This window comes from Rhinolophus hipposideros, assembly GCF_964194185.1.
Source record: "Rhinolophus hipposideros genome assembly, chromosome: 20".
In the NCBI taxonomy this organism is placed as follows: Eukaryota; Metazoa; Chordata; class Mammalia; order Chiroptera; family Rhinolophidae; genus Rhinolophus; species Rhinolophus hipposideros.
In genome coordinates, this window is record NC_138066.1 from 42,315,429 (window position 1) to 42,339,092 (window position 23,664).

The 23,664-nt window shown below is 49.3% G+C and overlaps 1 protein-coding gene across 3 annotated transcripts in view; it reads right to left on the reverse strand.

The window, feature by feature from the left end:
• The window catches only part of CACNG5 (calcium voltage-gated channel auxiliary subunit gamma 5), a 40,543-nt gene that overhangs the window by 11,568 nt on the left and 5,311 nt on the right, over nt 1–23,664 (reverse strand). Inside the window, exons 2-5 of one of the 3 annotated variants that reach the window (XM_081028674.1) lie at nt 18,491–18,654; nt 3,956–4,216; nt 2,501–2,587; nt 1,460–1,600 (exon numbers count right to left, since the gene is read on the reverse strand). In XM_081028674.1, coding sequence (XP_080884800.1) covers nt 1,460–1,600; nt 2,501–2,587; nt 3,956–4,151 — 424 coding nt within the window. In that variant the 5' untranslated portion in view covers nt 4,152–4,216; nt 18,491–18,654. Of the gene's footprint in view, nt 1–1,459; nt 1,601–2,500; nt 2,588–3,955; nt 4,217–18,490; nt 18,655–23,022; nt 23,087–23,664 lie in introns of those variants that run through there. The other 2 variants (XM_081028675.1, XM_081028673.1) reach the window with 2 other exon arrangements.

Consider the following 23,664-nt stretch of genomic DNA (forward strand, 5'->3'; position numbering starts at 1 on the left):
TTTTTTTTTAACCACATTTTCTACCCTTCTCACTGTGCATACTCCCTATTAGTAATCTGATCCACATCCACGATTCCCTCTCCTACTCCCTAGGCTGACAGCTCCATGAGCCCCAGACCCAGCTTTCTGCACACCCCTCCCAGATGTTACATGGACACCCCAAACTCAGCACTTCCACACTAAACTCATGATCTTTGCCCCAGACCCGCTCCTTCCCATTGATCCCTAGGTCAATGACGCAATGAAGGCACTACCCACCCAGTCTCCAAGCAAGAACTTGGCCCTCACCCTTTACTCCTCTCTTGAAAGTCTAGTCCTACTGAGTTTACCTCCCAAGTGTCAATGAACCCTCTCACTTTTCTCCTCTCATCCTTCCCTCTGGGCCACCATTACCTTTCTCCTGTAATAGGGAAATAGCCTCTTGCCTGGTCTCCCCGCCTCCTGTCTCGTTCCCTCTCTCCCTCTATTTCCCACAACGGGTATTCTAAAATCTAAATCTGATCATGTCATTCCTTGTCTTAAAACCCTTCTGAGGCCTCTCACAAAGTCCAAAATTCACAAGGTGACATCAGATGCCTTCCCTGTCTCACCTCCCACCACATTCCCCCTTATGCTCCTGCCATAATGAGGAATAATTCCACTTAGTTTCCCCAATGCTTCATCCTTTCTCTTCCCCCCAGGTTCCCTTTCCACCCCCAAACCCAAATCCTTTACCTAAGTTCTACTCACGCTTCATCTCACCTTCTCCTGCTAGTCTTCCTGGGCCAACCCTGGGTCTGCGTTTCACCCGCTGTTCTTGGCCCCCACAGTCGTCTTTGCTGACCACCATCATTACCCTTCTCATGCTTTGTCCCTATTTCCTGTCTACCTGTCTGTGCCTCTCATTACACTCACCTTCAGTGGACAGTGAAGTCAGCACCCAGAATATATGACAAAGAATGAATGACAAAGCACGACCTGGTGTCAGCCCAGGAAGACAGATCCATGTGGAAGGAAGCTGGGAGGGCCAGTGTACGGGGTGTGGCTGGAAAGTGAAGAGGTCAGTAGGAGTCCCCTGAGGATAGCTCAGGGCTGGAGGGGAAGGGGTCATTATTCCAAAGGCAGACTGCGTACAGTTTTCATATAAAAACATGAAGACATAGCCCCTTCAAAAACAAAAATACTCATTAACAGTGGGAACGAAAACAAGTGGTGGTGATGGTACAGAGTGAGGAAAGGGCCCTGGGTTCGAATCCCAGCTCTGCCCCAGGGTGCGCCTGTCAGGTCACGCCCCCTCCAGAAGTAACACAGGGGCCCAAGGTCATCAGAAGTCTCCTCCAGCTCTGACTCTGCCTCCATCATTGCCTCAGCAGGCTGCTGCTGGCGGCTGACCCACCGCTGTGACCAGGACTTCCCAGAGCAGAGCTATTGAAGAGGCAAATGTCCAAAGTACATAGTTCATGAAAACAACAGAACTTACCGGAGAGAATGAAAAATATGCCGGAGACAAAGGCCAGTATCGTCCTGTGGGGACGAATGTGTCCGATGTTGCTCAGGATAAACCCAATGAACATGAAGAAGAGACTGACCAGAGGGAACGGTGTGGCCGAGCGAATCATTTCTAATTGAGGGGACAAAAGGATGCTGTCAGCCTCCAGTGGCCTTACTCCCTGCTCACCCTCCCAATTCGAGTTTTCCTGGAAGTGTCTACAGCTGGTGCCCAAAGATGCATCCCGCATGAGCTCCCAGGGCCCCATCCTCTCCTTGGGCGGCCTGGGACTTCCCAGGGCTGGCAGGGCTTTGTCCCTTAGCCTGTGGAGTCTATGCTAATTCAGGGTGATTAGTGACAGAATTGTATTGCAAGTTCACTTCAGCGGTCAGAACCAGCTCTGGTGAGGCCAAGAGCGTGAAGTCAGCCTCATGGGGCCAGAGGGCTCCATTCAGTTCCCTGAATACTATGGTCTGAGTATGTGTCCCCAAATTCATATGCTGAAACCGAATGCCCAGAGGGATGGTATAGGAGGTGGGGCCTCTGGGAGGTGCTTAGGTCATGAGAGTGGGGCCCTCATGAATGGGATTAGTGCCCTGATAAAAGAGATCCTACAGAGCTCCCTCACCCCTCCCATCATGTGAGGACACAATGAGAGGGCACTGGCTCTGAATAGGAAGACGGCCCTCACCAGAACGCGGCTATGCTAGAGCCTTGATCTTGGACTGCAAGTCTCAAGAACAGAGAGAAATAAATTTGTTGTTGATAAGCTACCTGGTCTGAGCTATTTTGCTATAGCAGCCCAGACAGACTAAGATGCTGGGTTTGGATGTCCTCTCACTTGCCTGGCTCATAAGACTGGGAGACTCCAGCAACCCGTCACCACCACTGAATAAATAATAAACAAAGCAAGTTGTGGTGAGCTCAGACCAGCACAACCCCCTGAGTCTAAGGACACCGGCTCTGAGAAATCAGTTGGTCACCCTGACTCCTCCCTCTATGCTGCTCTGCTGTCCAGCCAGTGGCACCTACTTAGAACGTTGACTGTGGACTCGGATGTCATCTGAGCGTTCATAGGCATCACGTATTCTATGGTAAAGCAGCGTCCACGTTCCTCCCCTATGAAGACAAGAATCGTTTACCTTTCTGAGTCCTTCTGCAACAGGGATTTGAAATTAGTCTTTCAAATATCATTTCCCAAAGCTTCTAGGATCTTTGGCCCATGGCGTATTTGCAGCTAGGCTGGAGCACATCCTGACATCACGTCTTTCCTGGAGAAGCACCACTGTGAAGATGAACCCAAGCACCGAGAGTCGCGTGACAAGTGGCCAGCACTGCAAGCTCAAGCTGAGCAAAACGTCTGGTAGCCGTCGCGTTGCTTTGGGACAGACTTGGCGCATGGCTGGCTTAGATTCTCCAGCGTGGGTGTCATGGAGCAGGACCCCAAAGCCTTGTCAACTACGTTGGAAGCCAGATCCTGGTGACTTCAAACTCTGCTTCAGATTTAAGCATAGTTTGATGCCACATGGTCTAGGGCAGTGTTGGATGCCATTCCCGACGCAAGTGACCGGGAGGCCAGGCCTTGGGAATCAGGTGGCAAGTCACCGGGAGGTGACCTCCCTGCTAAATACTGGTGGGCGCCACCCACCACACCCATCCCCCAAAGTCCCACGGTAAAGCTGGGCGGACCAAACAGTCCCTCTGCCGAGTGCACACGTAGGTGATGGGGCCCCTCAGGGAAGGCCCAGTGAGCACACTGTGGCGATTCATCCAGCCCAGGCTGGTGGCCAGTGTCGCAGGAGATGCTCTTCTTGTACAGCCTGGTCCTGGGCCACGATAAAGGGATAAAGGACAGAGTGCTTGCAGCAGCAACTGCAAGTGTTCCAGAGAGGCCCGAGCAAGCTGGCGGGAGACCCAGACAGGCGGGATCATCAAAACCTGCCCCATCTTGCAGAGTTGGAAAGACCCGCATCTGTGTTTTCTCTCTGCCGTTTCAAGGACATGAGAACAGAGAAACTATTAAGTATCGCCCATCCGGTAAACAAGTGGATACAAGTGACGTTGAGTCAAGGAGACTTACTTCACTTAATTTCCTCATTTGTGAGGTGGAAATCACAACAAGTACCTGGCTTGCAGTGTTGTGGGGAGGCAGTGAGATCGATGATGCAGGGAGCTAAGGTCCACAGGGCACTTTTAGACCCGGGGGATGTCAGCCTCACGGAGGCTGGCCGGTGGGAAGGCGTGGTGACACTCATCTTTCAGGTGGGAGACCCACGTCCTGGGGGATAAGAGGACTTGCTCAAATGGACACCACAAGTCAGGGCTTGAGTTTGGAATGGGTCCTGGTCACTGCAGAGAGCACTGCCTCGATTCAGGAGGCTCGTCCGTGGCGAACCATCTCCTTCCAGCAGGAGCATCTCCTCCTAACGTGGGAGGGGCTGCTCCTCTCTGCAGGGCAGGGCTGTGCACAGCCCTGGGTGTCCTTACCTGCGAGGAAGCAGACACGCCACAGGCCTGAGTGCAGGGACATCTTGATTTCCATGCTCTGGTTCTGGGGCAGGACCACACCCTCCTCCAGGTACAGCCAGTAGTCGGTACTGACTGCAATGCCCAGGAGCCCCAGGCCACAGACGGCAAAGACGCTGCTCAGCAGGGTCAGGGCCTTCCTCCCGCAGGCACTCATCTTCCCAGACAGTCAAGTGCGCGCGCGTGGCCTGCAGCCGAGGTCCCGCCAGCAAGGAGTGGGCTCTGAGGGCAGGAGACAAGGTGAGTGGGCGGCAGCAGCCACAGTTCAAGGAGGCCAACATGAGGGGCCTTGGGAGGCAACCAAAGTGAACCCCACGTGGCTAAACTAATGAATAAAGACCAACAGGCCAGCTCCCTGGACACCAGGCCACCTTGACAGAGGGGCCACGTTCTTCCTCTCCCTGTCAGGAATTCACAGCTTTCTTGCTGGGCCACTGCAAGGGGCCCCTTTGTCCTCTTTGGGAGTCCCCCTTGCTGGATAATGCACTTCCTTCCTTTTTTTCTTTCCTTCCTTCCCTTCCTCCCTCCCTCCCTCCTTTCTTTCCTTCCTTTCTTCCACCCTCCATCTATCTTTCCTTCCTTCCTTCTTCCCTCCCTTCTCCCTCCCTCCCTCCCTTCCCCCTTCCCTTCTTTCCCTCTCTCCCTCCCTCCCTTCATTTTTCCAGTAACCCACTGTGCCCAACATGGGAGATAAAAAGATGAACATTGAACATGACACTATACTTGCCCTTGAAGACTTCCCACCTAGAAGAACAAAGGTGCCGCAAAGCAATCACATGCAGCTTGATGGGGCCTGTGGTAGAGCTCTGCCCAGGAGCTTGGGGAGTAGGGAGGAGGGATGGAGGAATGAGCTCTGCTGGGTGGGCTTCTCGGTGTTGAGAAGGACTCTGAGACTCAAGAGCACACAGGCAGAGAGCTGCAGAAGCCAGACAGGGGAGGGGCAGTAGCCTTGGGAAGAGGCTGAGGGCAGAGAAGTTTTCTTGGGAAGGTGTCTTTCTCATGAACTCTAATCAGCTGTGGTTCTAGGCTAACACAAGTAAAGGAGCCACAGTCCACATTCAATGGGCCTCCTACACCCCCCCCCCCCGCCCCCAACCAGAAACTGACTCTTGCCTGTTCAGCACACGGTATTGGTAGGAGCCAGCTCTCTTAGCCAGAGAGAAGCTAAGAGTCTATGCAAGGTGAGCCACGAGCACACCTACTGATACCTGCCAGGGTCAGGCACTGGTGCTGGGAAAGTGGGAGGAATAAGGCAGATGGATGTCGGCCCCCATGGAACCCACAGGGCTTTGTACTCTGCCTGCAATCTAGAACTCAGGGAGTGCCTAAAAATCCCCACCCTGAGAAATTCTGGTGTGACTGGGCTCAAATGGGAGCAACGGTATTTTGTCAGGGCTCCCAGTAATCTAACGCACAGCCCAAGTTGAGAATGATTAATCTTTGCTACTCGAAGCGTAAACCATGGACCAGCAGCATCACCTGGGAGCTTGTTAGAAATGCGGACTCAGGCCCCTCCAACTTTCTAAATCAGAATCTGCATTGTAACAAGGTCCAGAAGAGGTGTATACCTGCTGAAGTCTGAGAAGCACTGTGCCAAGCAAACAGGTGAGCACACGACCATGAAGTAACTGCTGTGATGGGGGAGCCTAGGATGTGATGAGAGCCCAGAGGAGGGTTGGGCAGCGGGACTGGAGGGGACACGCAGAGACGTCTCCAGAAGGAAGGCGGGGCCTGGGCAACTCAATGCATCTTGCCTAAGCCAGTCATGCTTGCAGATTTGCCAAGATATCAACCCTTGCAATAATGCAAAGGCAGAAATTTTGAAACAGGGTGTTGATGTTCAGAAAAGAGTCAGGTGTCCCAGCACCTATGGTGGGGAGGGAGGGCCACCAAGCTCAGGTCCCTGGTGGTGACCCAGGGGCCCTACGCAGGGCATGGCATCATATCTCAGCTGAGGCACAGGTGGCTCCTGGCTGAGCCAGCGGAAAAGGACCAGGAGCCACCATCAAGTCTGGAGGCTTGATTCGTCTGTGGAGTCTGATCTCGCTGCAGAGGAGGGGAGAAGGGAGAAAGGGAGGAAAATGGGTGCTCTTTGCAAGACAGGGGGGACATCCTGGGTTCATTCTATATCACCAGCCCTGCCCCAGCGGCTGACTGTGAGAGAGTTGATTGATCCATAGAATGAGCCCCACACGGGCTTCTGGGAGGCCTGAGCGAGCTCATGGAAGCAGAGGCACCCTATCCCTAAGGTTGGGGAGCACGGGGGTTTCATCCAAGCCACTCCCTTTTGAACTGGCTTTGACAAAGAAGGGAAATGAAGTGCAAAACAGCCAGACCTCCTCACTAAGCCAAGTCTTTCTCCACTCAGTGGGGTGAGAGGCGGAGCAGGATGGCTTGGCTCCTGATTGGAGTATGTCATAAAGCACCTGCTATGCATGGCTCCCTGTGTCTGCTGCTCTGGGAGACATAAAGGAATCAGAGGTACTGTGGTGTGTAGAGCTCACGAGGAGGACAAATAGAAAACCACAGCATCATGAGTGTGACACAGAGATGGGGCCTCATCCTAACAGGAGGAATCTGGGTCCCGAGAAGGTGGGGGTGGCAGGGCAGGCTGCCTGGAGGGGCCCCGGGGAAATGGCTACGTGGATTGGTGGGATGGGGAGTGACGTGAGGGCTGATAACTAACATTTTTATAGTGGTTTGCTAAGTACTTTCACTTACATTTGAGGCTCAGAGAAGCCCAGTATCTGCCAGAGGAATGGAATTAGAACCCCAGGGATGTTTACTGGGGGTAAGGGAAGGAGAGGAGAACAAAACGATGAGACGCCTGGGTGAGAATAACCGCTGAAAAGGGCTGTGCAAGGCAGGCAACCTGGACTGTATACTCAACCCTGTCACGAAACAGTTGTGTAATGCTGGAAAGTGAACTTTTCGGAGGCCCACTTTTCTCCCAGGTACCACAGAAGAAAAGGATAATAATAAATACTAAAGTATATTGAAGGTTTATCGTTGGTAGGCCTTCTGCTGAGCACTTTATTCTCTACTTTACTTCTTACAACTCCATTACCATTCCCCCTTTACAGGTGAGCAAATCAAGGATCAGAGAAGTTAAGAAACTCGCCCAAGATCACTCAGCTAGCAAGTTGGTGGTGCCTGAACTTGAACTTCACGTGATTCATTCTCAAGACCCTTCTGGTGCCACCCCTATGAGCATTTTCCAAAGTGGGTGCCATGGAACAAAATGTCCTTGGAATATTCTAGCAAAAAGGACTGGTGGAAAAATTGCTTGGGAAGCATTGGATCTGGGTCTTGAAGAATCTGACTGCACATCAATATGTTAAAGGTCTGAAAAGCCTGTTTCACTTTGCTCATTCCAGTGTTTTCCAAACTTATTTGTCCACAGAAGGATGACTTGCTCTGTGAAACCCACTTTGGGAATGAGGCTGCCTGCCATGAAGAATAACAAGGTCTGCCCTGCCCACTCCACAAAACCGTTGGGAGATTAAACGCAACAGCAGATCTGACAGCTTTGAAAAATCTTCAAGTCGGATCCTGATGTAAGGAATTATTATTAAGCAACAATGGACAAAGAAGCTCCTGTGCTTGCCAGGCAGATGGATCAGGGCTTCTGAAAAATGACAGTTAATACCTGGCCAGAGCCGAACGGCCAATTTTAATGATAAGCTGGGCAGCGAGACAAAAAGAGATGCGGGTCTTGGAGGTTTGGAAAGATAAAAGCAGAGAGGAGATTGGATCTGAATCCATAAAAATGAGAAATAAAAGAAGAGGCCGAAGTTGACCTGACTGTCAAACCCTACAACAGAAGAGCTTGAAGCCTGGAGTGATCTTGGGAAAAGAGCAAAGTCCCCTTCCAGAGTATGCGACAAATTAATGGAATTCTGCAAGGAGTGGAATATAACAATCTTATTTCATTACACAGTTGCATTTATGCTTCTATTATTAAATCATATTTATCAATAAATAGTATCATTGATTAGAGAAAAGCCCTTTATTGCACAGTATCTCATCAGGACCTGACAACAACCCCGTAAGTAGGTCGTATTAGCCCCATTTTGTGGATAGGAAAACTGAGGCTCTGAGACGTCCTATAGGACATCACAGGTAAGTGACCAACTGTGGATTTAAACCTAGGTCTAATTCTAAAGCCTACGCTCTTGCTGTACCATCGCCCCACTGAAGAAATAAACGGTTCCAGAAGTATTGGGGTGAAGAGACATATCCAAAGTGGGTCATTAGGGAATCTAGAAATGGAGGTGACAGTACTTGGAAGATTGTCTTTGTAAATGGCCAAGTGTTCCTTCCATAAGGGCTGTTTCTTGAGCCTATTGGGCGTCACACGGGCATACCTTGTCGTGTTAGTCTCAAGGGGGTACACTCTGACTCAGCATTTCCGATTCTGAAAACCATGTTTTAGGGCAGGAAAACTAATATTTCCCTCAAACAACATATAAGAAAATCAAGGTCCAGAGGGGTGAAATACCTGAGATCACCCAGCCGGGTCCACGAGGGGACAAAAGTGTGACCTGGAAATCTTTTGAATGCTGATCCAATGCTTTTTTCCCTCTGTACTGCTTGGAAAATTATAAGGCAGAAGATGAAAATGACCTGTCTCTCCCCATTCTGAAAACAACACCATTAGTTAAATCTTAGTTCGTTGCCTTCCTGTCGTTTTTCCGATGTAACTGCACGTGTGTGCACATTTTCTTCTCCTACCCAACGTCTTCAGGTGGTGGGAGCAGGGGTCCCCTTGCAGACACTGGTCTGGAACGAATTTCTAGTTCCCACGTAATCAGGCCTTTGTCCACATCTCTGCTTTTACACAATTGCTTCTTCCCATGAATTCATCTCTCATCTACAATGTTCATTTGATTCTTCTGATGGGAAAGGCAGATATTTTTTATAAGTTACTACCACTAGAGAGGATTTTTATGCTATAATATCAAATGAATAAAGCTGGATGAAAAACTACATGTACAACATGAATTCAACTGTGGAAAAAATTCATAGACCAGGAAGAAATAAACCAAAACATTGATGGTAGATGCTTCCAGGTAATAAGGTTATGCGTATTTGATTTCCTGTGCTCAACAAAGCTTCTAAAAAAATGTATTATTTCAATTTCCAGAAAAGAGAACTAAATTAAAGACTAGAGCCATCAATCAAGTCTCCAATCATTGACCTCGTAAGCGAACTTCTGGGCTAGAGATGCTGAAATGTGGTGTTATCCTTTGGCGCAGGGTGGGGGTGGGGGGCCCAGAACAGCACAGCAGCTTTGCGCTTCTTAAGATGATTACACGAATGCCATTACCTCTAAGTATTAGCTTGTTAATTATCAGGAATTAACAGTCTCTAATTATCATCCATGACTAGCAAGGAGGGAGAGAAATGTCTTGTGGAGATTAAATCACTAATGGCCCATCTCCCTGCACAAGCCAATAATAAAAAGACTTGCAATGACGGTGCTTAGGTGTTCAGAGATAGTTAAGGGTACACACAGGTGTGAGTGGGAGCCCAGTTAGAGGACTGCTAGGGAGGATGGACAGGTTTCATTGGAGAGGAGAGAGGAAGTGAAGGATGGTCCAACACAGATACGCTGATGTCAGTTTCCTCCTATCCCAGAGAAACCCCAGGAGTGCTTGATGAATGGTTCTGGGAAGCAGGGATTCTTGACAGTTACAGCTGCTGCTCCTCTGAGCTGGTCTAGTGACTCAGCATTGGCCTGGCCAGCTCCCAGCAGGACAAGCTGGTGACCAGAGGTCAACCCCCAAACGTCCTATGGCACTGGCTCTTTTCCATGCTGTTGAATCCCATTACATTCCATGGTAGCTGAAAAGTGACCACAAATTCCTGACACTCCTCCCATTGAGGGGTGTGTCCAGGCACGTCTCCTCCCCTTGAGTCTAGACCAGTTTGTGACTGCTTCCACCAATAGCGTAAACAGAAATGATGCTGTGTGACTTCTGAGGCTGGGTTATTGAAGGAGACACAGTTTTCCCCTTGTTCTCTTGGGAGCTCCTTCAGGGAAGCCAGCCTCCATGTGAGAAGCCCGACTCCCCGAGATCACCATGCTTTATAGCGGGGTTCTCAAACTCAGCCCTATGGACATTTTTGGCTGGAACATTCTCTGTTGTGGGGGGCTGTCCTGTGAATTGTAGGATGTTCAGCTGCATCCCTACCTCTATCCTGATGCCAGCAGCACCCAGCTGTAATAAACAAAAATGTCCCTGGGGAGGCAAAATTGCCGTTGGCTGAGAACATTGTTTTGGGAGCCATGCACTGGTGCTCTGCATAACAGCCCAGATGCGCCCAGCCAACAAGCAGCATTAGCTGCCCGCCTGGTGACTGAGCTTTCCTGGACGTCCAGTCCAGCTGAGCCTTTGATAACTGCAGCCCCAGCCAACGTCTAACTGCACCTACAGGAGAAACCCCGGCAAGAACTGGCCAGCTGAGCACTTTCCAAATTCCTGAGCCCCCAAATTATGAGCAACCATTATGCCTTGTTTTCGTCAGAGCAGGACAAACTGATGACAATGAGGAGGGTATGATTCTCACCACTTATGTACTGAGCACCCATATTCTCGTTCTGATATCTACCTCGCCAAGTCCCATTATGACACTTTCTTTACCCAGAGGAACCTGAGGGTGAAGACATGGTGGTCATCCAGCTCTTAAGTGACAGACTAGATTCCAACCTAGGTGTGTCTGGCCCCCAAGCCCAGGCTCTGTGCGTTTCTCCCCCCATGCCGCGACGGGGCCCAGCCCAATCTTCCATTTCATCCATAAATTTCAAAAATTCTGCTTCCCCTCTTCAACAACGCAGAGGTAGGTTTTGATGTCAAAAATTACTCCTAACAAAGGAGATGTAGGACGTAATGTCTAAATGAGTAATAAACCATAAAACCATTACAGAAATCTATGTGTTTGAGCAAATGTTTCTGTACCTGGGCGTTTCTGTCCTTCTGACTGGTAACTTCCATCATTCCCAGCCTTGACACCAGCCATGGACCATAGGACACCCTCCCCGCTGCCCCAGGTCACACGTTGGCTGTGGGCCACATCAGGAACCTCGACAGCAGAGGAGATGCAATAGCAGGTGTCCTGGCCTGTCCCACAAGGAGAGGAACCCCCCCCCCCCAACTTCTACCCCAACAGAAACGGATTTTTTTTTTTGGTAGCATTTGCAGAAACCAAAATGCCCTTTAGAAAAGGCAGGATTGCATATACTTCCTTTTTCCTTTAGATCCCACTTAAACACAATGGTAACGGGGGAGGCAAACTGCATAATTCAGTGACATGAAGTCTTAATTGTTGCCAATTAGAAGCCCATGCGTGTGGCGGCCTCCCCCGCTCACACCTCCAGACGTGCCTGCTGAGCCTGTCACATCATGGCCCCTGCCACTGCTCCCGGGTGCGAGAAAAGCCAGTGGGCAATTTCCTACCTTGTGTCTTAATGTGTGTGGGCAGGAAAAAAATGTTCAGACTTGATCTAATTTTGGCAACACTGGCCATTGATCAGATCCAGGCTGCAAAAGCCTGTGGGGAACGTTGGGCCCAGGGGTCTCTCCTTTCTTCGGGATCCTGGTTGTGGGTCTGCGGCCTCTGTCCCCACCATGCATTGCTGCCTCCCTGGTTCCTGCAGGCTGACATTCATGGAGCCAGGACTGCATGCCAGAAACTGTTCTAAGCAATTTACACATGTTAATTCACTTAATCCTCAAAACAACACTTGGCAGTGGGCAATGTTATTGAAATGGGGGCGGTGGTAATACCTTCTTCAAAGGGTTATGAGAATTCAGTAAACCAATGCATATAACCAGCTTAAGATGGGGGCTCCAGCCTGGCATGTAGTAAGGGCACCAGGTTAGTCTTAACCATGGTCATTGACTCCAGTGTATAAATGAGAGGGTTGGTGGTTCAGCTTTTGGCCAAAGTCACCAGATAGAAAGTAGGGGAGCCGGGATTTGAACTCAGCAACCTGGCCTCTCATTCACCTCTCAGCCTGATTCTCCTGGAGCAGCAGAGGTTGTTTCAACAGTTGAGCTGAGCTCACCACCTCGGAAATTCTCAGTTCCGAAAGGGGAGATTCCTGAGTATCAAAGGGAAACGCTGACGTACTTGTTCTCAAAATTATCAGCCTCTTGTTTAAGATTAGAGGGCTGAAGTTTTCAAGTCCTTTTCTCCTTGGCCTTTGTTCAGTCAGGTGGATAGACAAACCCGATATTTTTCATATGAAATAGTGAGTATGGAGGAGAAGGAAGAAGAGTAAGAGAAGAAGGTAACTGAGTGTTCCCTGCCGGACTCGGACTTATTCTTGGTTCTGTCTAACCGCCCCCCCCCAAACCCCCCCAATGCTGGGAGTAAGTATTTATGTTTCAAGAGAGACATTTCTTTTTCTGCTGATTCTTGCTTCTGGGAAAAGGGAAGAAGGATGAGTGGGGGAGCCTGGGGAGGAAAATCAGTCTGGCTTTGGAGAAGCTACCTGGGCTGCACACAGAGGCCCTGCAGAAAGCATGCCCGTCCAGAGAGAACAAATGCTACAGAAGGACTCTTGCGAGACAATCAATGTGGCCTGGCCAGGTTACAAGGCACCGGATACACTTCTATAAATACCTCCTGCCAGCCCCGTGTCCTGCCTCCTGCATATTTTATCATAACTCAGGATTCAGATGGCATGTAGCTCACATGCCAGGCCTCCCCTCACTCTACCATCCACAGCCCTGCCCTTCTCCCCCATGTTCCAGCCCTGCTGCTTTGAGTCCCCAGTCCTGGGCCATATAGGGAGCTGGACAGGTTGCTGTGGGTCCAGGAACAACACACATAAGCCGAGAGTTCCAGCCCTCCCAATACTGGTGCAAAAAGGCAGACGTGTGCCAGCCACTTCAGGATGAGAGCCGTGAATGAGATGGACAAGGAGAGAAAAGCATCAAAGGGGTGGTGTGTTTGTCTGAGGGCTTAGTTCTCAACGTGACACTTTCTGCGCCTCCCTCCACTCTCATGACTTAAGATGACTTAAGATGAAATGACATCTGGGCCAACCTGAGGCCCCCAATGGCCTCCAATGGCCTGGTTCTGAGCACGTCCCTCCTGGGAGTAAGGAGGTCCAAGGCCTCATGGCAGAGTGCAGGTTCGTTGGCTTCTGTGGCCCTGGAAGGGGGCCCAGTGGCTCCTGGAGGGTCTGCGGCTGACCCAACAGTTCTTGTCCCAGTTCTTGTCCCAGCAGATGCCTTATGACTCTCGAGAGATAAAGTCAAGGCGCTTGCAGTGTTTTTAAAGAGACTTTTGTATCTCCTGACTGGATGACAGAACTGAAGGCCTGGCAGAGAACTGAGGGCAAAGAAGGAGGGGTTTCACTGTTTACCGAGCCCCCAGACATGGTTGGAGAGGCAAGGGTGCTGGTCTCTACTTCTCAGCCAGGGACACCGCCCTCATAGGCCCCACAGCCGCTGGGCTTGGAAGGGCATTGGTTTGGAAACAACACAGGCAGGACAAGTATGAACTTCAGCCTGGTTGTCACTGCCACTGCTGTCCCCTGCTCAGTTCATCATCCCCCCAGTGCTGGCCCGAATGCGCAGTGGGGGCCCTGGGCAGGGGTGCCTGGCTTCTAGTCCTGTCTCTGCCAGGAAGCAAGTGGGGCCTCCGGCAACCGGCTCAGCATCTCAGAGTCTCATCAATAATACAGGAAAGATGGTTTCTTTACAGAGTGGCTGTGAGGGTTCTGTGACAGAAAGTAGGTCACGGGCTCTCAGTAAACGTTCATCTTCAGTCCTTGATCCAGAAAGAAAGCCAGACTGGCCACCAAGGAGGCTAACCCTAGTGTGGAAACTACACAGGGTAACAAGGTGGTGATGGTGGGGTGGGAGCACGGGGAGAGGAAGCTTGTGTGCATCTCACGGTAAAATCAGCCTTGGTAACTGTCTCCGGCTGAACAAGGCAGAGATCGCGATGGGCCTTTGCAGGGCCGGGAAGTACAGAAACCTTCAGAACTGCTAGAGAGGAAAGAGCCTGCTCCCAAGAGGACAGGTAGGAACTGAGAGCAGAAAAGGGAATGACATCCATCCCCAGGACCTCTCCCAGAATCCCATGGCCTGACAGGATCAAAAAGGACACAACCCCAAGCCCTGATACTAGTCCACCTCAATCCCTGCTGCCTGTTGGCATCGGCTTGAAGAGTTTTAAAGAAATCCCAATGCTGGATTGCTTCCAAGACCAATTATATCTGAACCTCTGGTGGGATGGGTACAGTGGAGACAAGGCATCTGTAGTTTTAAAAATTCCAGGTGATTCCAATGTGCAGCCAAGGTTGATAACCTCTATCCAACATGGGGACCCTCACAAGCCTGGAAATGTACAGACCCCACACCCATGGTTTGCTTTCAGTTCCATTTGGATTAGCGCCGAGCCATCCAATATGGCAGCCCCTAGCCACAGGTGGCTCTTAAGACTTGAAACGTGGCTAGTCTAAACGGAGACACGCTGTCAGTACAAAATACACACCGCATTGCTAAGACTTAGTAGTAAGAAAGGATGTAAAATATCTCATTACTGTGTGTTGAAATGGTACATTGGACTAAATAAAACATATTAATTTTACCTATTTAACGCTGCTACAGAAAGTTTTAAGTGACATTATGTGGCTTGCATTACATTTCATTGGACAGTGCTGGTCTAGAGACTCACCAATTAAAAAATGTGTTTTCTATATAGTTCTTCCACTTGTAAGTTTGTTCCATCTGTTTTTGACAATAATTTTCCTTAAAACATCACCTCACGATTCCATTTATATAACACTCTTGAAATGACAAAAATAAAGAAATGGGGAATCGGTTAGTGGTTGCTGGGATCAGGGATGGGAGGGGGAAGGGAGGTCAGTGTGGCTAAGGAGCGACATGAGGCTATCCCTGTATGCGGAAGTATTTTCCATCCTGACTACAGCCACGTCCAGACCCTGTGTGCGCAGCGTTGTGCTATAATTTTGCAAGACGTTACCCTTGGGGGAAACTGGGGAAAGGGTACATGGGATCTCCGTTTGATTTATTACAATTGCATGCGAGTCTACAATTACCTCAAAATAAGAAATTAAATTAGAAAAAACAACTTCACCTCTGAACCAGTCGCTTTTGTACTCTGCTGGCCAGAGTACAAGTTGGTGCAACCCTTTTGGGAAGCAATTTGGCAACATGCATTGAGCCTTCAGCGTTTACATTTGTCTTGGTCCCAAAAATTTCTGCTAAGGAAATAGATACAAGTCCACAAGTACAAATACAAAATAAATACAGAAAGGTAGTTATTCAATCGTGTTTGTAATAGCAAAATGCTACAAACCACCAAAATGCCTTTCTGAAAGATAAGCGTTATAGGAACTATGGTTTATCCACCCAGTGGACTATTCGGTAGGCATTGATGGAAAACGCTGATAGATACTATTAAACGAGAAAAAGTGGAATACCGAACATTGAAACCTTGTTTGCTAGTTTGTAAAACAAAACTCTGTTAACCTGTGGGATGATGAATATCAAAATATTAATAGGAGTGTTTTGAGAGTAGGATTATAGATGAATTTGTTTATTCTTTCTACTTTACTGTTTCTTTCCCCCGATTTTGTTTAACAAATACGCACCACCCTTGTCTTTAAATGACATAATGATCTTTCCCCCTTTTGTAAATTAGCTGTCGTCCTGGAGCTAAGGGACAATGCCCTATCAGGGCAGAGTGGGTGGCTGACCCGCCCCCTGCTGGCTGACCGTGGTGGTGCAGCCTACCGCCCTGCGTTGTGGGGGCACAGCTAGGACAGCACAGGACCCCATTTCCGCCCCAAGGCTACGCAGAGAATCCCTGCCTGGTGTGAGGGTAGAAAAAAGGATCTGAAACTTCAGACCTTAGGGGAACTCTGGCAAGATACTTAAGCTTTCTTAGCCTCATGCAGTCAAGATATAAAATGGTTAATACAACGTCTGTATATGGGGGTCATGGAGGAAGGAAATGGCATAGAAGCACGGAGCCCTAGGAAATGTGCTTAATTTTACTATATGATGCCAAAGTGCTTTCCAAAATAACTACCAAATTACACGCTCACTCGCAGTGTGTAAGTGTTCTCATTGCTTCACAGTCTCAGTGACATTTGTTATTATCAGATTTCTTCATTTTCGTCAATCACAGTGGGAATAAAACGGTATGTCACTGCCATTTTAACTTGCATTTCCATGATTAGTAGTGACACAGATTATCTTTTCATGTCCAGTCACAGTCCTGTTCCCTTTTCTATGGAACGTCTCTTTGTGTCTTTTTCCCGTTTACTTTTCTGTTGGGTTCTTCATCTTTTTTCTGATTCATTTATAGTTCTTGGAATATTCTGGAGATGAACCCTTTGTCATATTTATGTGCTAAAACGTTTTCTCACAGTCTGCAGCTTTTCTTTTCTTGTCCTTCACTGCATCTTTCGAGAAGTTCTTAAATATATTTGACTAGATGATACAATTATCGATTTTTGTGTGGGGATCTCGTATGTGACAACAGTGCTAAACGAGATTCTCTTGGATTTTCTATGTAGATTTCTTAGCATCTGTGAATGTTGACGGTTTTGTACTTTTCATCCCAATTCTCATACCTCCTGTTTCTTTTTCTTATGTGGGTGCAAGGAATTCTAATACTGTGTTTTCCCCAAAATAAGACCTACCCTGAAAATAAGCCCCAGTTAAGATCGTCAACCAGATGGACACATTTAGTAGATTATGACAATGTTCCAGAAGAAGGTGACATGACTGTATTTGAATAAATGTAGACTGTTGTACATGAAAATAAGACATCTGCTGAAAACATGCCCTAATGCATCTTTTGGAGCAAAAATTAATATAAGACCTGGTCTTATTTTCAGGGAAACATGGTACAGACAAAGGATCATAGAGACATCTGGTCTGATTTGAAAGAGAATAATTCTAACATTTTACCATCAAGTAGGATATTTGTTGAAAATATAGCTTATCAGGGAAAGGAAGTTCTCTTCTACTGCTAGTTTGCTACAAGTTTTTTTTTTTTAAAGTCATATTGATTTTTATCATCTTTTCCACATCTATTGAGATTGACATGTTTATTTTCCTCCTTTAATCTGTTAATGAGGCAGGTTACATTAATAGACGTATTAAATGTTAAACCACTCTTGCATTACCGGGATAAATTTTGCTTTTATTGTGATACATAACATTATATATAAATTATAGATCAATCTCAATATAAACAAAAATGTCAGTTTAACATTATATTTATATAATCCTATAATTTTTCCTACTGTCATATTTAGTTTAATCGAGGTTCTATTAGAAACACAATGAGACACCATTACATGCATACTAGAATGGCTTAACTGAAAAATATTGACAACACTAAGTGTTGCCAAAGATTTGGAGCAACCAGAGCTCCCATACTTTGCTGGTGGGAATGCAAAATGGTACAAATGGTACAACTACTTTAGAAGGCGGTTTGTAGTTTCTTATAAACTTAAACATGCCCTGGCCACACAACCCAGCATTCCACTCCTAGGTGGGCAGGTTTCTAGTTTCCTGTTCATGGCAGGGTCTCAGTGGCAACTTCTGGCCTTGCCGTGACCCAGCGCCACATCTTCCTGTTTCTCGGTGAGCATTACAATTCCAGACTTGAGCTACTATGGCCATATCTGGGCTCAATATCCCTTGGTCCTCCTTGGTTCGATATCCCCTGGTCCTCAAGACACTGAGTTTGAGTTCCTTGAGGACTTCCATCTTTCTTATAAGTCAGCTATGTGTATATATTTAAAAGCCTTCTTAAGTGCTGGTAGTTAGATGGGTGTGTGTTACCTGAGCTGACTCTGTTGCCAAAACTGGAAGACTCTAATTCAGTACCTATTTTTCAGCTCCTCTCTTTCCTAGAGGTGGTACCAAAGATCTCTGACACCCCCACCCAGCATTCTGGAGTGGGGGTAGGAAGGAGAAGAATGCCTCTTTCTATTTCTCTGAATTTCCCAATGTGCTATGACAAGCACAAATTATTTCTCCAATTGTGTGTGTGTGGGGGTGTGTGTGTATGAACGTTAATTTAAAAATTAACAAAAGATGACCTATATATAAAGAAAAAAAATATTTTTAAACCAGAGCAGCGTTGTGGCAGAGGGAGGCTGAGAGTGAATTCCCACCCCTCTCCTGGGATGGCCTTCTCTGCTTCTTCCTGGGGCATAAGCCAGCCCCAGGCTTTTACAATGCTCTATTTTTATTTTCATTATTTAACTGTGTCCCATATACACTGCTAAGTGGAGTGCTCAGTTCTGCAAATGTGCAAGTCACATGGAGCTCCTCAGGCCATTAATGGGGTCGTAGGTCCCCACCCCTTATCAATTTTAGTCCAAGGCCGAGAGAGCAGGGAGAGGGCTGCCAAGGGGGCACAGAACAGGGAGTGAGGCAAGCGGCACAGACTACCAGGGAGGGAATGCTGGGAAGACAACGGACAGACCTGTGGACGGCGTCCATTTGCAGCCCGCTCTCAGGGGCCCAGCGGCTCATGGGGTTGGAGGCGGGCTGTGATCGACTTGTTTTCTCATCTCTACTGGCTTGTTTACCATTCGCTGAACTCAGCTCCTGGCCACACTGGCTGGGAGATGTACTGACATCCAGCTCCTGGAGGACAAAGGAGTTTGAATTCTTCTACCTCACCTTTGTTATTTAATTATACACCTTCAGAGGAGCTAAACAGTATCTTCTGACCGTCTGACCCCACAAAAGTTATACACCCACCCATGAGCCTGGAAAACAGTGGGGTGAGTCACCAGGCAAATAGGGAGAAATCTCACAGTGCAGAGGTGTTTGTTCACCCCAATGACCTTGCCCCTCAGCATTCACCATGTTTTACCAAACCTTTTCGTATGGGTTTGTGACCTCACTGGATTCCTCCATCAAGCTTAGGAAGGTGCTGTTAATGGATGGCACAGTCCATTCTGCAAGTAAGGAAAGTGAGGTGGAGAGATGTGTCCTGCCTGCCTAGAGAGGCTGGGGCAGGACCTCAACTTGTGTCTTTGGGGGCACAGAATTCTGCCTGTATTCACTCCATTCTCCCCACAAAGAGGCAGGGAGTTTCCCATGGTGGTCCACAGAACAGGAAGTGTAATCCCCAGGACTCAGGGTGGGGGGGGGCTCCCTGAGCTGATCCATGCGGGGTCTGCCCCTCCCCGGGGCAGGAGGCCTGCTGCTGCTTTCCCTCTGCCTGCAAGAGCACCTGGGACCCATCCCACCCCCCTCACTAGGCTGACTTCACCCGCCTGTGCAGCCCTTCCGTCCCCAGTGCAGTGTCCCCAGGCCCATCAGATGATGAGTGTTTCTCATTCTTCCCACAACAACACATTCATCAGGAGGGAGACAGACGTTCCCATCTGGAGGGAAGAGAGAGGGAGCGCAGGAAATCAATAACGGAGAATGATGTCTCTATATTGTGCCTCCTGCACTTTCCCTCTGTAGAGGCAGGAGAGAAAAAAAAAATGTTGGCTACATTTTTTATACTAATTGATCCTGAAGCTGGGTGAACCCAGCGGTGCCCCTTTAATGGCCAGTCATCGCCTGCTGGCACTTGGGTTCTCAATCAATATGCACAGGGCACCCATTTATCTCATTTGGATGCCCCGGCTCCCCTCTGCTCACAGCGCTGGGAGCTGCTCAGCAGGATCTGACAACAGGTCACCAGCTGGGCGGGGCGATGAGGGGGAAGGTCAAAGGAGGGGAGCAGGGCCACTCCCACAGCTCCAAACCCATCTCTCCTGCAGTCATAAAAATTCCTACCCGCCTTGGGCTCAGATGCTTTCAAAGCTGAGCTGAAACCCCAGTGGTACAAACAGCATTATTAGCCAGTAACACTTTAGTCTGAACTTGTAGTCTTGTCCTCAATGCAGCCAGTCTCAGCACCTGTCTCGGGCACACGGTCAGAAGTGCATGACGTGACTCCTGCACACGACCCAGTCCACACCTGGCATTGTCATCAGCTGCTGTGAAAGCCCAGCTCTGGTAGCATGTGTGGGGCTTGGCACAGTTCCCGGCATATGGCAGCTCTTCCCCCTTAAATTTCTGGAAATCTGTGGGAATGGGATGAGGGGAGGAGGTGGGGTGTCTGGATATCTGGAGCAATGTCCCATAGGGCGGTTCCAGAGAGGGGCAGCACGAGGGTGCAGAGGGACAAGTAGGGTCCAAACACTACCATGTGCCTGCCTCTCTTGGAGCTCGGGACTCAGAGGTGGATGATAGGCCCAGACCCACCTGAGAAAACCAAGTTCAGGGTGGCTGAGCCACCAGCCCAGGCCCTTTGCTTTGTGTATCCAGGGGCTGGCAATCACTGCCTCGTGCCCTGGAAGGATGGAGCTGACCTTGTTGCCGTGCGTCTGCCAGCCCGAGAGCACCTGGAGTGTTCCCACAGAGCAAGGTGAGGCTGGCTGAGGCCTCTTGGGCCTCCGGGGTAAAGCGGTGCAAGTGACGGTCACGTGCCAGGGAGCAACCACCTAGTCTGAGATTTGCACAAGAAGTCACCTGCTTCTTAGGCTGGTGTTGCCTGGATGTACGGGCCGGTGGGGAAGGCGCCAACCCTTACCACCCTGAGTGCCAGGATGGTCCTCCCAGCACCACAGTCAGTGGGGGTTTGGAGGGCAAGCCGTGCTGGGCAGTGGAGCACCAGGTGTGGACAGGAGCCGGGAACAGAGCAAAGGTCCTGCGAGACTTAAGCCTCTGACCTTGGCTTCACATGAGCACTGGAGAAGAAGAGGTCAGTGATGGAGAATGCAGACTCGCTGAGCTCAAGCTCTGGGTCTCTTACCAACCAGCTGTGTGGCCTTGGACAAGTTGCTTCACTGCTCTGAGCCTCTGTGTACTCATAAAATATGGGTAAGCATACTTCAAAAGGTCTAGGAAAACTAAGTTTTGGCGAGGATGTGGGTAAATTGGTGTCAGGAAGGTAAATGGCGCTGTAGAAAACAGTCTGATGGTACCTTACTGTGTTAAACATATAATTATCATATGACCCAGCAGTGCCACTCCTATGGGTACACCTGACATCGCTGGTAACAGGTGTTCAAATACTCGTGCGTGAATGTGTATAGCAGCATTATTCACAGCAGCCGAAAGGTGGAAATAACCCTGATGTCCATTAACTGATGAATGGATAAACAGCATGTGGCATAGTCACACAATGGAACATTATTCAGCCATAAAAAGGGATGAAGCACCGCAACATGGATGAACGTGGAAAACACAATTCTATGTGAAAGAAGCCGACACAAAAGGCCACATGGTGTGCGAGCCTATCCAGGTGAAATGCCCAGAATAGGAAAACACATGGAGGCAGAAGGCAGATTAGTGGTGGCCAGGGGCTGGGGGAGGAGGGATGGGGTGTGTCTGCTCGATGAGTACAGGGTTTCCCTTGAGGTGATGAAAATGTTCTGGAACTAGAGAGTGGAGATAGTTGCCCAACATTTGAATGTACTAAAGCCACTAAATGGCATACTTTAAGACGGCTAAAATGGTAGATTTTATGGCATGTGTGTTTTACCACAATAGAAACCCCTACAGACTGCACTTATTTATAGCAAAGATTACGATTCACCACAACGTAAGAAGTGCATACCAAAAGCATATGCATACAAGCAATTATGGGGGGCACTGAGGGAAGGTTGGCTGAAGGGATTAAAAGGAAACTAGATGCGAAGTACGGGAGCTGGGCACAAAGTAACTGCGCAGTAATCTCCAGCTTCCTTCAGTTACTCCTCCTGTTGGAGAGCTGCGCCTCTGTGGACCACGCCTGTTCACACGTCACACCCTGAGAGGCGGGACAGGTTTGTCAAGTAGGTCTTACAGCTGTACACTGTGGACCAAGTGATCTGCTGCCTCCCCGAGCAGCCTGAGACCCCAGGGACGGCACTCCAGAGCTTGCATTTAAAACCTGGTACCTGACCTCGTGAGGTGCCGTGATAAGCACTGGTGAACACAAGCTCCGTGGGTCAGGGCAGATCTGCAAAGAGCAAAGGAACCTCTGGGAATTGATTACAGCATCAGTGGAAGTGAATGACATCCGACGAGCGGGGCCCTGGTCCAGTGGGGAGGGGGGAGGAATAGGTGTTGGCAATGCAGGGGGCAGGTGGGCTGATGGAGCCGACGCTGTAGAAGCACTAACAAGGGCCCTTACCTGAGAACATGTGGGAGGAGGGGTCACCTGGGCTGAGACCATTACATCACCTGGTTCCTGTCTGAAGAAGAGTTTTCATTTGACACGAAGGGAAAGAGAAGACAATTCTGGAAGAGTCAGACCCTGTGCCCAGTGAACTCCTTACATTTCCCTTTTACAAGTTCCAAGCGTCTCAGAAACCATGATGAGCTCCTTGGGTTCAAATCCTGGTTCTACCACTTAGGAGCTGGGTGACTGAGGGCAAGTTACCTGGCTTCTCTGTGCCTCAGTTTCTTCACCTATAAATACTGTTAATGACAATGCCCTCAAAGAGTTGCCTGACAGTTAGATAAGGTCAGCAGAGCACGCAGCCCGGGAGACCCCAAGGAGAGAACATGTGTAGGAGCTATTGTCATTTTATCCACCCCTTTTACACTTGACCGTGGCTTTGGGGCTGGTTCACCAACAAGGTGGCCTAGAAGGACCCATTGGCTTTGTTCTTTCCCAGCTGCAGACTTCAAGTGGAGCCTCCTTCAGATATCACAAAGAGGGTGAGACAGGCTCTGTGTCCACAGCGCCAGGAAGACAAAGCTGGTGGCTGCCATGTATCGAGCACCTCTTCTTGCTTGATGTCTGCTGTCTCCCTTTTAATTTTATCTTCACACCAACCCTATGTCGTAACTGCTCTCCCCTTCGTTTTAGAATTAAGGAAACTAAGGCTCAAAGAGCTAAAGTAATTGGCCCAAGGTCCCACAGAGCGGTCAAGCTCCAGTTCCACACCCTGTCCATCCACTGCCTGGTATGGGGGGAGGGGACGAGTGATGAAGAGCCATCCCCACACCAACACTTACCAGCCAAGTCTGATTCCTGGACTGCAACAGGGACATGACAATAAGGTGTATCACATACAGATTAGATGGCGGCAAGCTGACCTATGACGTCACACATGAAAAGCACCCAGTAAACATTAGCTTCTAATATTACTCGTATATCACCTCCATTACCCCCTCTTAATGGAAGAAGGACCCAGAGTGCCGTGCTCTTGAGGGGGGGTCTGTCCCTGGGAGGGACAGTGCAGATCTGCTGCCTGGCTCTTCATCTCAGGACCCCAGAGCGCATGGCTGTCCCCTCCCCTGAGCCGGGCTCTCCCACCGGCGTCAGGATCTCCTTGCTGCCCAGCGGTGCCCCCATGCCAAGCTGCAGAGAGGAGAATTCATGGTGCAGCTATTATGCTTCTGCTCATGGACCTCCACTGGGAGGGTGGTTCCAACACTGGCTTATTCCATGGGCTCCTGCCTCCCCCACCCAGGGCCAGGCTGGCAAGTGCCTCTTCCCAGGCAAGAGCAGCGCCCTCCATGGGACTTCCGCCCCCTGTGCTAGCTGCCTCGGTTTCCACCCTCAGGCACGTGTCTGGGTCTATGGCACAACGTCTCCCTCCGTGAAGGGCTCATGGAAGTCCAGCCTCCTGGAGCAGGAAGTCTCCTGCGGCATCC